The sequence below is a fragment of the Falco biarmicus genome, chromosome 4, assembly GCF_023638135.1.
Source record: "Falco biarmicus isolate bFalBia1 chromosome 4, bFalBia1.pri, whole genome shotgun sequence".
NCBI classification, from domain to species: domain Eukaryota; kingdom Metazoa; phylum Chordata; class Aves; order Falconiformes; family Falconidae; genus Falco; species Falco biarmicus.
The window spans coordinates 46,623,081-46,640,586 of NC_079291.1; the positions used below are offsets into that span (position 1 = coordinate 46,623,081).

At 38.2% G+C, this 17,506-nt stretch overlaps 1 protein-coding gene across 4 annotated transcripts in view; it reads right to left on the reverse strand.

Annotated features, from left to right (window-relative positions):
* Window positions 1-17,506, reverse strand: part of ITGB1 (integrin subunit beta 1) — a 45,225-nt gene that overhangs the window by 2,334 nt on the left and 25,385 nt on the right. For 3 of the 4 annotated variants that reach the window (XM_056335259.1, XM_056335260.1, XM_056335261.1), the window contains exons 7-15: window positions 17,207-17,362; window positions 16,158-16,253; window positions 15,162-15,251; window positions 14,291-14,431; window positions 13,956-14,158; window positions 11,696-11,934; window positions 10,048-10,270; window positions 8,632-8,864; window positions 6,441-6,607 (exon numbers count right to left, since the gene is read on the reverse strand). In XM_056335259.1, the coding sequence (XP_056191234.1) occupies window positions 6,441-6,607; window positions 8,632-8,864; window positions 10,048-10,270; window positions 11,696-11,934; window positions 13,956-14,158; window positions 14,291-14,431; window positions 15,162-15,251; window positions 16,158-16,253; window positions 17,207-17,362 (1,548 nt within the window). Of the gene's footprint in view, window positions 1-3,734; window positions 5,580-6,440; window positions 6,608-8,631; window positions 8,865-10,047; window positions 10,271-11,695; window positions 11,935-13,955; window positions 14,159-14,290; window positions 14,432-15,161; window positions 15,252-16,157; window positions 16,254-17,206; window positions 17,363-17,506 lie in introns of those variants that run through there. The other variant, XM_056335262.1, reaches the window with a different exon arrangement.

Genomic DNA, 17,506 nt, shown 5'->3' on the forward strand with positions numbered 1-17,506 from the left:
TAAGCTTCCTTTGTTCCCAGATTTTCTTTTATCTCAGTAAATCTTACTCCATTTATGGCATCTGTGCACATCTAAGATAAACAGCTTGAACTCAAAAATAGTATTTTATGCTATTATAATTAATATTGATACTATTAACATTAATTCAGAATTAATAGATACATCTTAGTAGGAAAAAAAGACTACCCACTAGGACTCTACCAATACAGCCTGGATCTGCAGTACCGTGCTCTTATCATGTGATGAACTTGAACATAAGTAAACCTAAATAAAATGTTGTTTACCAATATAAAGCTTTCCTGCGCACACACAAATAATTCCTGAGGAAATTCAGTACAGTGCAGATGTCAGCCTGAATGCAGTTCTGGCCAGAACTCTATCTGGCCTTCAATAGCAGTAAGGGAATCTCTCTCCCTTTGAAGTTCCCCCCAGTCTGAGATGGCCTATATAAACATCCTATATAACCATATTAATTTAATTCTACTTATTAAATTTCACAGCATTTAAAATTTTTCAGGTTAAACCGATTTTTTTTCTACAGTCAATTAAAGGAAAACTTCCCCCTAAACACACGAACACCAGGTGTGTCTGTTTTTAGCATCATAAACCTGGAAAATCAACCGCAAGTACCACAGAGCATGCCAAAAGGTGCCAAGGCAAGCAAGAAACCAACTTGGTGTGAGACTTCAGTCACAGTTCCTGGGAAGTTTGGTTCCTTCTGTTTGCAAGACCTGGTACAGGGCAGGTAACTGGTCTACCCCAACAACAAGAGCTGCTGCTAAGGGAGACCATACTTAGCTGTCGTACTGCCTTTCTGTCACAGTCCCTTTCACAGAAAAAGGGTGTTTGTCCTTAAAGCCAGCTTCTCTACACGCAAAGAGCAATGAGGCATGTCAATCCTGCCTAGACCCGGGAGGCTCCAGCTGAGTCTCCGAAGTCCAGCCAGAACCTGGATTGCTGGACAACGGAAGTCAAGGTTCTCTGTTCACTCTTCTCAAGATCTCAGTCAACGTCATCTGACTTGAGGTGAAGGAGGAACCAGGTGTCCATTGCTGGCTGCACTTCACAATTACATTTTTAACAGCAAAAGACTCTTTACCAGTTCCCAGGCAAACTTTGTCTTGATAAAAAGGTGTATCAGCTACTAGTTTGGAAAGGGATGGGGAGTTAAGGTTTTGTTGTTTTTTTTAAAATCATGGAAATACAGTGCGGTGGTTAGTTCTCAGCCAAATTAATCACTGCACAATTACTCCCTCTCCCAATCTTTTTAATAAAAAGCTTTGCAACAGAAAGACGTAAATGAAACTGGAAAAAGATCCAGGGATGAGGGATTTAATCTGTAACTGAAGTATCTCATTATGCCTCAGAGTTCTTAGCAACGTATGTTGTTTCCTTGACAAGCTTTAATGAAATAGAAATATAAATCAGTAAAGTTCATGATGCAAAGAGTCTGTAAACTTAACAGGCTGTATCACATTCAGACTAGAAGATACTGCATAGCTCTTCAATGGCGAGGCATTATGTAATATTTGCTATACTGTGCTTTTAACCTTCAATGTTTTACAAACCATACTGCCCCCAGCACATGCAGGGAGGTATATATTTACTTTTTTCTAGTTTGTAAAAGAGAGATAACTTCTGTCAGATAGTGTAGGAATTGGTCTAAAGGTTAGGACTATAACTTGGAAATTTACAGTGTGCTGCTCATACAATTAATTTGAACTTGGAATCATGATCAAAATGCAATTTTCATAATAAGTGTCAATTTCTCATGATAATGCTTTTTCTAGAGGAAATCAGAACTTTATATTTACATGCTCTTTATCTCACATAAGCCCTATTTACAAAGAAATTGAAATGCTGTACTGTCGCTCTTCGTACTTGTACTTTATGTTCCTAAGAGCTCTCAGAAGCACACAGTGGGATTTATGTCTCTGAATAAGGTGCTTAACTAGGTGTCTCCCTGTGTCAGTGGAGCGTCTCATTTCCCATTACAAACAATGGAGATTTACTCCACGCACACATAACTATTCAGCTTAACCCAACCTTACGTTTCATCAGCTCAACAGCTCTTGAGGCTCTACTGCCTATAACTGCAACACAGGTGCCCAATGGATTTGCAATTCCTTCCCTGCTATCTCCTGTTAGGCAGGCAGCGACGGCCTGGCCTTCCCAGCCATGCTTGATCCCTGTGTCTCAGTCCTGGCTTGGCGAGGTCTTCTACAGATAGCTTATAGTTAAAACTAACGTGGAAGTAGTAAATAAATGTCCACTAGTCCAGTGACTCCCACCTCACTTAGGGCCCCTCAGAGCTGGCACATGGTATAAACTTTCAGAGATAAGCAGCATTCCAGATTTTTAACTGGCCACTAAAACATGGTATTCCAAACCTGCTGTCTTAGACATTACTACTGTTTTTAAATAAACCCATTTTCTTTACACCACTGCAGAGAATACACTGGTTTAAGCATGCAAAGTTAGGAAAAACATTTGCCACATGCCCCATAAATGGTAACACCATGCACACTTAAACCAAAATAAAAAGCAAAACCCAGTAACTATACACAAGACCTTGTGAAACACATTAAAATAAAGATGGAGGTATTTTTTAAAAGTACCTTCAAGCAGAGAATATGCTCTTGCAACAGTATTAATTTTCAACTAGACCGGGCTGTTCAGAGGGTAACAGTTCAGTCTAGTGTTGCATAAAGATGAACCATTATACAGGATGTTTGATTAACCTTCTTATTCCTTTTTTCTCCATGGACTTACTGTTTCAACAGTCACATAAACCCACTCTAAAGGTAGCTTAAGTCCTAAGTCACTGCAAGGAACTGCACTCTAGAATATTTAAACTCATCCACATACATTGCTCAAGAGCCGGTTCTTACTATTTTCAGCTTTCTTGAATATCCATCATCATTTTACAGTAATACAAAACGAGTCATCTGTCCACCTGTAATGCAGCAGTTGCATCAGAGGATGAAGCAGAGGCCAAGGTTAAGGGCAATGCAGAAGACGGAGGGCGTCACCTCCCAGACTGGACACTAGAGGAAAGCAGCCAGCCTGTTGTGAAGGAAATACTCTGACGGCACAAATCTAAACCGGACAGGCAGCGAAGACAGTAAGGCTCAACAGCGGCAAAAGGACACTACGATAGCAGCAACGCTGCAGGCCAAGGACGAACTGAGCTCAGCTCAACCCAGCTGGCTTGAGCACCAGCTGCGGGGAGGCTGTGGTGACAAGTCATTCACAACATCACAGACCAGGACTAGTGACGTATTTGGACACCGGGTCCATGACAAGCCTCGTGGTGCTGCAGTTTACTCACTGCAGTAACAAAGCCCACGAGCGTGTGAAGCTGCTGTGGGAGAGGGGGAAGGGTCAGACAAACTGCACACAGTTGATTTTATTGTGTATGTATACACCTGGAGGGGACCTACTGCAGTGTAGTTTTCTTGTAATGGGATTTTAGATTCCTTTCTTGCCTTGGCAATACAAGACAACTCTTTCTTCACCTAAATGAAAGGTTATTTCAACAATCTAAAAACCCTAGAAAATCTTAAGTTATAGGAGAAAGGAGGATTTTCTTCTTTTACTTCCTGTGGGTCACCTATTCTGCCAGTACTGATCTCCTCCTTTTCGGAGGCCAATAAAGCTAGACACACCTCTCTCTCTTCCCAAAGTTCTGTTATTTCTATTAATATCAAAAACGATAAAGTAATGTTTAAAAAAAAAAAAAAATCACACTGTTTCATACTTTCAGTCTTTGCAGTGAGTGAAGCAAAAAGGCAGAAGTCAATCCTTCCATTTACACGAGAGGAATGCTTTCTGCAAGGAGTACGTTTTGAGGAGAAATGGCAGCACTAAGGACGTGAGATCCTGAAAAAGTCAGGGGGTAGAGAACACGAGCAAAGAATGGAAGTTACACACTGTATGGTTTGTTAGATGCTTGCCCTGCATGCGACAGAAAGTACACAATTACGTGAATAGCAGAAGAGAAGGTAACAGGCTTAACCAGATGGATTATGTGGGATGTTAGAAAGGAACAAGAACCTCATTTCCTTCCCAATAATTGGCTCTGAGAGAAAAAAAAGGGAAAGGAGGTGAACATGGTGGGTGTGGCAAGCAGAATTAACATTTTTACAACCAGTTTTGGATATGCTGAGAAGTGGAACAGTTGCAGAGAAAAGGAAAGTATATTTCATCATGTAGCTCAGAATGCTAGACAAAGTATTTGGATTTGTTGTCACAGCAAGGACAGATAAGAGCTTAAATACTCGTAACTCTTGCTTCCTCCTCTCATTTTGCCTTTACAAAATCTTTTGAGTACAACACAGAAAGGGAGACAGCAGGCAATAAAATTAGAGATACAGATCCTTCCCTTCCACTGGGTCCTGAAAAGTGCCCTTGGATAAAGTGATGTGCTGCCTTCCCTACTTCTTCATTCCCTTCCCTCTAATCTGATCTCTGTAGCTTTTATCTCTCAGCACTCTTCTGACATCCATTCCCCATATCATCCTCCCCTTCTCATCCTTCCCCAGCAGCTGGGGATCCCAGGGAAGGAGGGGAACATTTAAGAAAGCGCAGCCTTAAAGTCGACAGAAGACACCTGTCCATCACTCCTGGTTTACTGACTCGCTCTTCTGGATACTGCTGTTTTCTCCTTGCGTGTTGGGTGTGAAGAGAACTGAAGTCAGCATTTCCAAATGGACATGAGGTGTGCCGGCAGAATTTAGGAGGGACTAAGAAACTGGGAAAAACTGCATCTAGACAGGACAAGAACATCTCCTCCTCTCACATGAACATTTTTTTCCATGGCGACACCCAAGCTAGCTGGGCTATAAGGACTGTGGATACTACCAGTTTCAATAGAAATAAGGATGGAAAAAATAAGAAGCGTATTCAATTATAAAATCAGTGGAATATATGCATTTCACACTTTAAGTACAGGCTAGTTATACACTAGGTTAATAAGCCAAAGCAGTTACAATGAAAAATCCATAAGGCTACTCTGAATGTTCCCAGTTATTCTAATAAAAACAGTGATATTTATAGGCTGGGATATCTTAGGAGTACCTAAACTAGCTTTGCAAACATATCAACTTTAAGCCGAGTGACTGCTGACTTGAGGAAACAGAAGGCAATCCCTTCCCTGAGCATTGTCTCTCTCTACAATCCAAAGAGCTTCTTCAATCCTAACAGCTGTTCTATTCTATATCCACACATTTAGCTGCAAAACCAACCCAACTCCCCCCCCCCCAAATCACTTGCAGAATAGTTTAAGCCAGTATTGGTAGTATTAGTAAGTAGGCAATCTTGCTGTCAAAACAAGTTAAAATTTTTCAAGCTTCATTCTTTAAAACCCCAGAATCAAAGCAACAGTAAATAAAACTGAGCAAGACTCAAACTGTGATTAACTGAGTGTGACACACAGTGAGTTTGAAGTGACATGCAAAGGGAAAAACAAAAGGAAGAAAATGAAAGAAGATACAAACTGAGACTTAGAGACCAGCTTTACGTCCATAGTTTGGATTCTTGAAATTGTTAATAGGGCTCTTGTATATTGGATTTTCTTGCTGAAGTAAAAGAAATGGTCAATGTCGAATAATTCAACAGGAAAAAAAAAAAAAAAAAAAGAGAAGAACATTCTCAGCTATCACTGAAAAAAAAAATTATACTATATATAAAGAAAAGTGTTAGTAGGGTTTTTTTCCCAGCATAGAATTAATTAGCTTTCTTAAATAAAACCAAAAAGCTTCCTAGGAGATTTTTTTTAAAGTATTCTCTTACCAAGCATACGTGGGTATTAACTTCTACAGAACTGTAGTAAAGGGTTTTTGATGAGCAGATTCCTAAAATTTCCCAGAGGCAGCAACCCTATAGCCTATGTAAGCCTGTGGACCATAGGCTTGTTTTTCTTGCACACTCTTCTGTTGACAACGGGCTGGGAAGATTTCAACAAACCAGTACCAGCCATGATCCTGTGACCAGTAATTGAAATCTCCCAACTAAACCTGTAGGAGTATTTACAAGATCTCTTTCGCAAGCATAAATTCTTCTTCATTTTATACAAAAGTGACTCATCTTCTGATAAACATTTTTACAATATGTTGTAAAAAGTGTGGTAGAACTGCAAAGCTGAACTGTTCTGTCACCATCACATTTTCTCTCTGAAATTTTCTTTCAAGCTGGAGCTACTACTCACTTTTCTAACCCAGGAGGTACTTCCCAAAGAGGGCTGGGTTTGAGGTGGGTTGTTTTTTGGTTTTTTTTTTGTAATGGTGGTAACATAGAACTTGTTTTAAAGTCAGCTTAAAATAAGGATATTTCTGCTCCTCCGTAGGCCACAAGGCAGAAATACAATCTGAAACATTTAATATACATGAATAAAATTCTTCTTTCATAGCTTTTATACAGATAAAAGTCTCTTGACTTACCGTATCCCACTTGGCATTCATCTTCTCCTTTTCAAATTTAGCAAATTCTCTTCTGTCATGAATGATCATTAGTAGTTTCCAAATCAATAATAATGCAAGTCCAATAAGAACAATTCCAGCAACCACACCAGCTACGATGGGAATGATGTCAGGGCCACTGGGACATTCTAGGGAACAAAGCAAGGGAAGCATGACTTTACAAAATGGTAAAGGTGGTGCACATCCAGATGCTTTTAAAATTTTATTTTGTATTGAAGCCAGTATTTTGAGTATCAGAGAAATACCAATATTGTTGTCCTTTCAAATAAAGGAATTTCTGGCATGTACATCATGTAACATCCCAGCTTAATTTTATCCTTAGTACTGGAGTTAAATAACTAGCAGTTGCATTTTAAACACACTAGAGCTCCAAGTCAAAGATGGTGCTGGAGTGATTAAACCAGCTAGAGTACAGATGCAGATGAGCATAACAGTTCCCACATACTCTGTCAACAGCATTACAGAAAAAGGGTGTTCCTCATTTTACCTCAGATGACTTATTGTTAGTAGCCAATATACAGAGATAAGTAACAACTTTGCTTCTGAGACAGATTTTTCAGATATATATGTTTTTTTTAGGTTATTTCCTCATCTTTGGAATTGATCTCTGCTGAAATAGAACATTTTCTTTGGATAAAATTATCATGTACTTTCAAAATAAGCAAATTATGTATTTGAAAAGAGTAATATAGATGCAAAATGATTTACGGTGACTGACATAGAAATAATAATCCTCCAAAATAAACCCCAACTCTTCTATTAATATAAGATTCTCAATGATCACAAATTTAACAAAGGCTTTTGCAGAGCTCAATGCACAGACTGAAAAAGGTAGAAGCAAATCAATGCAATTCCTGTGCTGTCAATAGGAACACTGCTTCCCCCCAGTCTTGGCAGCGGCCTCTGCAGGAGTGAGGGAAGCGGGAAGGGACGCAACAGGAATTCCTCGGGGACCAGTAAGGAACAAGTGTCTGCTTCACCGAATACAACTCTACTGAACAGAGCTTGCTCCTTCAGCAGCTGTATGGCACCAAATTAAGGTGCCTCCTGGCGTCTGAAGGCTTGATTGTGCTCTTAACGAAAACAACAGAAGCTCATCCACGAAGAAAAGGTCAGATGCCAAACGTGTATGGCATGTGTTACCGCATCTTAAAAGACGACAGGGCTCAAGGCCCTCCACTATACTTTGAACTACATTTTTACAGAATTTAAAACATTCTGACTTAAAGTGATATTTATTTCTAAGAGCCGCTAGCCACTGATCTGTACTATGTGATGATCACCCAAATGATCAGTTCTGAAAATTCCTTGAGTAGAATACAAGGCTAAACCTTTCAACACACACGTAAGGTGTGTATTTTGTGTCAGGCTTATAAAAAAAATCACGAGACCACACACTGCTAATGTACAAGACCAGAATTTTTGCAGTGTTAGATGCAACATCCTGTGATTCCAACTAAAATACTTTTGGTAGATAAACAGTAAATTACTGATTGAGCTATAGAATTGTTCTCTCTTTTCTATCAGAAGACTGAACAAAATCAAGAACTGTTGACTATGAAGGACTAACTAAGCAAAAGCCTTTTTGGATCTATTCTCGAAGTTACCTCAGTTAAGTAAAATTTTATGCTGCCAGCATGAAATAATTTAAAGTTTGCAGCACAATACACAGTTTTGCGGTGGGTTTTTTTTTTTGCCTAAGTCTGGCCTCACATTATTCGGAAAAGGAAAAGAGAAAAGCAACAACCCCCTCCAGACATCATTGTTTCTAGCCTGTAGCACAAGCCTGGTCAAAAAGAGTTATCAAAATTGAAGTATCTAGGACTTGCTATAGGACACGTAAAACAAGCCTGCGAAGTATGTCAAGTGGAAATACTTTAACAAATTTAAGTATCTGATTGACTTTTTGTTTTTAAAACACAAAACCTGCTTCTGTCAGCCTGAAGGTTAGAAAAAAATCTAGATCTAGAGAGACTTCGGGTTTTTAAAAGCCACTCAAGTTCCAGAGATCCACAGCTCTCACTCGGAACAGGTACCCATTTCCAAATGTATCTAATTCACACAAAGCAACCAGTGCTACTTTGTGGTACACAACTGCATGAATTAACAATGAAGATGAAAGGAGAGCGAGTAGGCAACACCATGTTCATACCTGGGGTCTCTACCACGTGGACGTTGGCTTCACCATTGGAGTTGACAGAATATGTGAAGTAGAACCAGCAGTCGTCAACATCCTTCTCTTTACAATGTGACAATGGATCAGGCTGTCCAGGCTGCGGTAACTTGTCTCGACTTTCTACCCGTGTCATGTTGAAATGCATACATTCCTGAGAACATGTTTCCTTCTTTTCTCCCTTATCGAAAGCTCTGCATTGAACGCAGTCCCTGTGGAAGTATAAATCAGAAGCAATAATGTTTAATACGTTCAGAAAGGATTTCTAGCATTTAATCTGAAGAAACATAAAGGAGAGAGAAGCTAATCTTTTTGTCATAAAGGCCAGGAAAAAAATAAAGCAAGATATGGCTTTTTACTGGCTAGAACATTAATGCACCTTGTCATTAACAAAAGCCCCCTTTAATAAATTCCTCTTTCCCTGGATGACCCACAAGTTTCAAACACAGAAAGAAAAAAAAAAAAAAAAGAAAAAAATGTACCTAAATCTCTAAAAGGAAATAAGGCTAAAACTTCTTTAACACCTCCACCTGAAAAAAGAATACTCTCAGGGAATGCAGTGTAGGAACAGAATATTTACAGTGAAACAGGATCTGAGATACAAGACAGATTAGAAAAAACAGATAGGTTTTACAGTAGGGTATCACTCCGAGTAGCTCATCAAAGCAGACTGAGCAGGATTTTTATACTGAAAAGACTGCACTGAGACCTGCATAAAAAAAACCCAGGAATCAGCCCAGCCACTAATCATAAATTTCAAAGCTTCTGTGCAGAAAACGCTTGTTTCTAAAAACTTGGATCTCCAAAGACAGGGATGCAAATTTCACTGGTCCACACAGTTCTAGTTTAATTTTTGACTGTCAGGATAATCTGACTTTTTCAATAGTATCTTGGAATAAAAGTTTTAAGCAAAAAGCTTAGCTGAAGTTTTAAAGTATTCTAGAAATTGCACAGTATACATATATTTTTGTTACATTAATTTCAAAAGGTCAAGATGATGGGACTGTTCCCTCCAGCTCTGCGGAAGATTGGCTGTCAATAATTACACACAAAACGGGGGAAAGCTGTAACCTGCCCAAGTCAGTCTGAATGGTTAAAACTGATTCAGCATAACATACACGTTTGTATGCCTAATAAAAAATGGCAAAGAAAAAAACTTAAGAAATAATTAGCCTACCTGGAAGCAATCAAAATACTGTATTAATGTTTTTCTTGTTAATTTTTGATTCTCACCCAACAACTCTTACTGTCTAAAGGAATGATACAATATGCTTTCCCTATATTTCAGGGTAGAATAAAGCACAGTATCAAAGCCCTTGTTTTAAAAATTCTGCACACGTAAGTATGACAAACTCAAATCCACAGAAGCTAGGGCTCTGTTTTTTAGGTACTTACTTATGCTCTGCACAGACACCAAGGCAAGTCTGACACATTTCACATGTAGGGCCTTGGAATTTGGGATCTGTACAGTTACAGGTGCCACACTCGCAGGTTCCTCTTCCATTGCAAATCTGCCCATTAGACGCCATACACGGAGAAGTATCCAAAGAACAATCACAGGCGCTGCCAGTGAAGTTGGGGAAACATTCACATACTCTGCATTTGCAGATACCATTTCCTGTGCATTGAAAAGGTATTTCAGCGAAATGAAGTCTAAACATAAAACTAAACCTCTGACAGTAAGAAATAAATGTTCACCATCTCAGGATAAGATACAGGGAAGCAAAAACCCTACTGGAGAGATAATGAATTAAAAGCTACAAAATAAATTTTACCTTCTTGAAAAACTTACAGGTGTTTCTCCCCTTTATAAACAGAACAACAGGACTAGGGAAAGCTGATCAAGAACAGCATAAATGTGATGGCCATATCTCCTGGGTGGAGAGCATCACAGCACTGCTTCAGGTCAGAATTTTATATGTATATAGATGCATTGATCACTCCTGTCTTCGTATCTATCTCTATGCAAATTTATAAAGTGAAACCTAAAAAGATGAGCAATGCACTTAGGCTTCACAACACAGAAAAATGAAACACCTTTGGCTCCCCAGAACGTGACCATTCAGCTGCTGTACTTCTGACCTCACCCACCCAAACTTTATGCTCCTTATGCTCCTCACTCAGGAAACAACAGACCTGTATCTCCCGAAGGGAGATCTTTGGCTACACTATATTGAGAATAAAGCATTTAAGTCAATACTTATCGTCACCAGATATTCTGGAACGCTACCACCACTGCTCTTGTCCTTTGTGGAACTGGCGAGCAATAGTATATTCTGAGAAAATCAGATGAGGTGTTCTCATAATTCAGTTAAAAGTTTAGTGGTTTCTCTATTTTATTTATGTATCACAATCAAAATTGAGGTGGTAGTTACACTCCTACCAGGTTACTTCCATGTGCAAAGCAGCCTAGGGAAGTTATAGGACAAAAATACATACAACAAAGTAATTTAAACACTGTCTGCTAAAGATTTTTCTAAATTGCTTTTGATTTTGGGAATTAAGTTCCATCAGTCTTGCTTCCTGCATTTAAACTGTTTTCCTGCATCTTGCCCATTCTAGTCTTCACTTACCTTTTAGAATAGTCTCAAGACAGCACCTCCCTGGTATCCTGTCAAGTACCAGGTCAAGCCCTTACTATTACAAGTAAGCTGAGGTCATTATCTCTTTTGATTAACACGGTGGTTAAACTGAGCCAGCATAACATTATAATTTCAAGCCAGTTGTCTCAGCTTTCTTCACTATAACACCTGAGAGTAATTCCGTAATAAAAAGAAGTAGTCAACTTCACTTTACATCTTTCTTGGAGCTGTGATTCAAGGAAGGTAAAATGTGTATTAATACACTCTACGTTCATGATCACAGAGAGCTGTTTTATTAATAGGCAAGTGTTTTCAATCACTAAACCCACGGTTATTCTCATATCTGCTATCACGTGGCTATGACCTTTAAGCTAAGTATCACTACTCTACAGGGTTGAGTTGACAGACTTGTAAGCTGCTGGGCAGTTTTGCCTGCAGAAAACTCTGAAGTAGTTTCTCACCTCCACAAATCAAACCATTTGATCGATCACAGTTGAAGTTATCACATTCACAATATTTGCCAGAATACACTTCATTGGTGTTTTCTCTTTTCTTGCATACACATTGTCCACAAATGCATTCTCCATTGTTACTGCATATTTCTGTACTGTTCTCTCTCCTGCAGTAAGCATCCATATCCTCACTATTTACTTCATCTGTACTACATTCACATAGTCTTCCAATACGTCCTTCATTACATCTGCAAGGTAAAGACACAACTAAAAATGTAAGCTTAATTAAGTCATACAATAAAGAGACTGCAAAAATAGCACAAAGAACAGGAGTAAAAGTGACTACTCTTCTCAAGGGATATTCCAAGTTAAACTTCAAATGAGATTTCTAGCTGACATCTATGTACCCGTTCTTGAAACCGCTGGAGCAAATTAGACGAAGTTGCTCATATGCAGACTACTCGTTCCAGGTGGGAATCTGTGTCACCACCTCTAACTACATTGCCACATAACCACTATTAATCCCTCTCTCATGCGACAGACCAGTAATTATTGAGTGACTGTTCACTGTAGATGCTGTCATCTTTCATTGACAAGACTGCCCAAGAACAGCAATTAGGCAGGACAGTAGATGATCCTCAGAGCTGCTGATCTGAGATCTTTGGAAATCAGCACTTCTCATTATCAAAGTTAAAACATTGATGACCAAATGGGAGGTTGTTCTTGTTCCCAGCAGTGATTGACAACCTGTTGTAAGGTGACGATCAGAGACAATGGTTCTGTCAGGAAACTGCTACTGTCGCAAATGCAGAAGGCTGTTCTTACCCACAGGTCTGTTCAACCTCATCAGAAACTACAAGGACACCAGCAACAGTGATACCAAGTTTAAGTCTTTCTACACAAAGATGGGAAAAATCTATTCTCCTTATTTAAAGGGACCATCAAAAACTGACTGCAAAATGGCACAACGGACCACTAAACACTGGATACAAAGTGACTTACTCCTCAACTTACAGAATACTAGGCAGTTAGGGGACCACACCTCAGTATTTTAAACAACCTATTAACTACCAACAACAACTTCACCAGGCAGATGTTAGTCCATTCTACACCAGAAATCCTCTGAGTAAATCAGTATTTTTTGCTTCATTTTAAAAAAGTCACATATTAAACCATGAGGAATGAGAATTCTGCATTTCATTTCAGTCACAGTTCACTGGGCAGAAACCAATACTGCTTTCAAAAGTCCTGGATTTTATTTTCCTAGAGAAGATCTTAATTCCATTCTGCTCTTACCATTTTCCTCTCAAGGTTTCCAAGAAGAAACAGTTTTCATTTTTGCTGTAGAGTTGGGGTTTTTTTGGATTTGTTGGTTTTTGGTTTGTGGTTTTGTTTTTTTTTTTTTTTTTTGGGGGGGGGGGGGGGGCGAGGGGCTTGAACCTTGACCTATTAGGTTGATCTTCAACCAGTCTCCACTGAAACCCCGAGATTTTGCTCTACTCTCATTGTGTGTCATGCCAGAAAATCCAATATAATTTAACTTAATTTTCAAATGTGTAATAAGGAATGCATGTGTAATATAATCGCTGTGACTGGCAATGATGGACATTTCAAAAGCAAAACTATACAAAAAAAATCACATATATTCTGAAAGATTTATAGATATAGGCAATTAGAAGAAACACTGTAATAAGACCCCAAAAGGTTAGAAATAAAGTAGGGAGAACAGACTGGGATGTCATCCAAAATAAAAAGGTGGTTCTTTCATGACTTTTTACTGTTTCCTGCTATGAAACAATTGGTGCCCATATGGGTAGAAGCTCCTACCAAAAACCTAGAAAGCCTTTGAATTTCTTGAAATCAACAGATCTCACATTAGAAGGATATAATTAGATCAGTATGAATACTTGCAAAACCATCACGTTTTGTCCCATAAATCCATAATTTTGCCAAATTACATGGTCTTCAAAATTAAATGAAGAGAAAACGCAGAAAGACCTATACCCTTTAAAGTACTGGCTCAAGGCCAAACATGAATTCTGACTTATACAAAACTGCCAAACCAATGAGCAATACTATGAATTCCAGTCTAGGGATTATTTGCTGAGATAAGGCAGTATGTCAAAATATCCTAAAAGAAATAGGTCTGTAGCAGTAATTCTTGTCCTTTCACTAGAAAAATTTAGTAAGGCCAAGTAAACCCTAACTGAGGAAACAAAGGTCTTGCTCATATTTCTCTTTTGCAAAAATAAAATGCCTACTTATTTACCTGCAGGCACCACATTCGAATGTGCCATTTCCTTCGTGGCAGGCTGGACTGTTAGGCTCTCCTTCACTTTGACACTGACATTCACAGATGAACTGGAGATTAATTTCCACTTCTTCGGTGAATCCCAGTGGTTTAATTTTAATTGTTTCATTTTGTCCTTTCTTTGGGCATTCATTAGCTGTCACATTAATCTCAAAAATAACCTGCAAAGAAAAACAAATGGAGTGCCACATTACTAAAAGGAGTTTTGCCTTAACTGTTAAAAAAAAATACTGAGTGTTGGACACTTTAAATAAACCTTATATTTGAGTAGCAGCACATATAGTGTAAGTTACCTCATCTCCGATTGAAATGTTAGAACATTTCCTTCCATCTTCTTGTGTGCCATTCACTCCATTCTTGCAGAAAGACTTGTAACTGATTGTCACTCCTTTTGGTAGTTTACTGTTTTCCAGGATAACCTCTGATGAAAGGGACTAAAACAAGTTGTTAGCTAACTTTGAATTGAGTTGTACAAGCATTTTGCTGAAGAAAAGACTTTATACAACTGTGCACAGTCTAAGCACCAATCTTATGAGCACACTGAAATCGTGCAAGTTCCCACATGCCAAGGAACACCAGCCCAGGGCTGCCCATAGTCACGCTATGGTGACCCCTTCCTCAAGGCTGAACCCTGGTCAGGGCAGGTCTCCGCAGATGCTGGAGGCATTTGTTTGTCCAATGTACCCCAAAGGAGGAATCAGGCTCATTTACACAAACACAGCTATGACGAAAATATTTCGGGGCCAAACCCAGGGGTCCCTGAGGTTGATGTTGACATTGTCTTTGGGGTCAAGAGGCTGTAAAATGGCCCTTTTTGTTTCCACATGGGAGAAAGGCAAGAACTGAAGACACTGAAGAAACTTGTGGTTTTTTTGTTGTGGATTTTATTTTTTAAAAGGGAAAACACTGATGATAACTTCTTCTTTGTAATGTTGTTTTAAGTGGCTTTAAGACTGTATCTTTCTCGTCATCTAACCTTCTATTGCCATAGTGTCTCAACGTCTAATGTGGTTTTACTGCAACGGCAGTGTATTTATAGTTTACTATATTAACTTCCTATTTCGTAGGAAAAACTAAAATCCATCTTGGAGTACCTGCCTGAAAAACTCATAGTAACTCAGAAGCAAGAAAAACTGATACAATCCAAATAAAATCTGAACTTACGTTGTATGCATCAATGATCAGCTGAATCACATTGCTGGAGTTTGAAGACAATGTTCCCACTGCTGATTTTGGTATTAGATTTTTCAATTCCTTTCAGTATTTACAAAAGTAGAAGGAAAATTACAGTTTTACTAACAAACAAAGTATAATTTGTACTATAAATATCTGTATGGTGATATAATGCTTTAGTGGATTAACCAGTTAAGATAAAGTACTTCAAAAAAGAAGGCTACAGCATTGACCCTCACGATTTTTGAGGTTATATGCAGCACAACACAAATATACAGCCTCTTCTTCTCCTTTGCATTTTCATGTTAAATTTAGTTTCTCTTGTACAAGTTAACCACATACAACATATCTTCAAGATCTTTAAGAACCAGGCTTCTAGCAGGTTCAAGATAGACAGATAAAATATGATTTCCAATGAAAAAGGAAAAACTTACAATTTCAATATTGTTTCAAATTTTTTAAAAAGTTTAAAAAAACCCCTAAACCTCCACCTTGTTATGTTAAAAGAAGGAAAAATATCCATGCCCTTTACACAGTTATTTCCTATTTCACAATCACATCCAGTAGTTTAGTTGATTTTAAACATCAGGAATATAAATAGACCACGAAGGACAAAATATGTTCTTTCGTATGTGTGTCTCTTGATTCAGTTGTCCACACCCAGCCTCATCTACTTTACTGTTAAAATGTTCAAGAAAATCAGCACTGCAAATATGTTCTCTACTCCCTGCCTATGAAGTATAAAGAGAGGCAAGGAGGAGGGGCACCTTCTCCTTGGGAATTACACACAAACTCTGTATCAATCTGAACAAGCAAAAAAAGAATAATAATAAAAACACGAGTAGCAAAATATTACTTCTGTGATCACTTCCATAGCTATTTTAATTTCAAATCAAGCAATTTTAATGATTCCAGAGCAAACCTGAGTCAGTCTTAGTGCTTGATGGAAAAAAGTACAGAGACCAGAAACACGTCATATATCTTTACCTTATAAACTGCCTGAAACTCTTCAGTAACTGCAAAGATTGTCTGAATATTGTTCTCACTAAGCTTCTGTACCAGATGAGCAATAGAGGGATAATCCTGTAAAAATTAAGCAAAAAATGCAATCCAAATTTGTAACACATTGCTAGAAAACGATCAGAAAGACTTTGACATCATAAATACAAACCACCTTTAGAAACGTATGTAAGACTTCTAACTAGCCAGCTTATGTCACAGTTCTAAAGCAAAACAACCTCTGAAGACAAACATGCATTGAACAGATTCCATATATGCCCCATGAAGGCAGGTGGTTTTTTCACATTAACATTACCATATTCCTTGCCATTTAAAGTCTCCAGGTTAAATCCTTAATCTCAATGTTCTCAGAAAATTACCTTTGGTAGTTTTCCATATTATTTGTTTCAGTGCAAACCACTAGCTTTTGCACTGTTTCATAAAGAAAAGGTGAAATAAAACTGAATTAATTTTAGGTTGTTATTGAACAATATTCATTTAACTTTAGGAATAGATGAATATGCAAACTTTGCAAAGTTTGAGTCTACCCCATCCAGTTAATGCTTTTCTTCTCGCCTTTTCTCTGATCTACCTATCAATAAACCATGAAGGCAGTGTTTTTAAGCATACTTCTACCATAAACTTTGAACCGTATGATTTCAAGCAGTCTTAAAAAAACCTGGCCAAGCAGCTCTTTATTTTACAGTAGTAAACTACTTCTGAACACAAAGACTAGTGAAATGAACCACCAGTCTGCCAATGGACATGCAGTATTATTAATTATTACAAAGGTTAAAATCACAAACCAGAAATCATAGTGCGAAAGTTGCCATTTCTTGAAATTTTTCAGTTAAGACTGGATTAATTCTTGCACATTTGCTTTAGTGAAGCTAAAATCACTTGATGTAATACAAAGGTAAGTGGGGGAAGTTCACAAAATGCAGAGGTCTGAAACTATACCAGATGACCTAATGAGCTTTTTTGAGCTTAAGCATCACAAAACATTAGTTTCTCTAGAAGATGATGTGAAGACTTACATAATAGTGGCTCATTGTGTACATATTATTTTCCAGATGACATTTCCCATCATTTGGTAAAACAATTCCACCAAGTTTACCATCTCCTGCAAAGTGAAATCCAGCATCCGTGGAAAACACTAGTAGTCTTGTAACATTTCTCCAGCCAATTTGTTCCTTGGGAAACAAACAAAGGCATTTTGGTATTTTTTACTGATTTCATTTATAGCATTGGGGACCAACACTTGAGAGAGAGAAACACAAGAAAAAGTAGACAGACTTAGGAGAAGCCATACTGCAAAAGTGTAACCCTGAAATCAT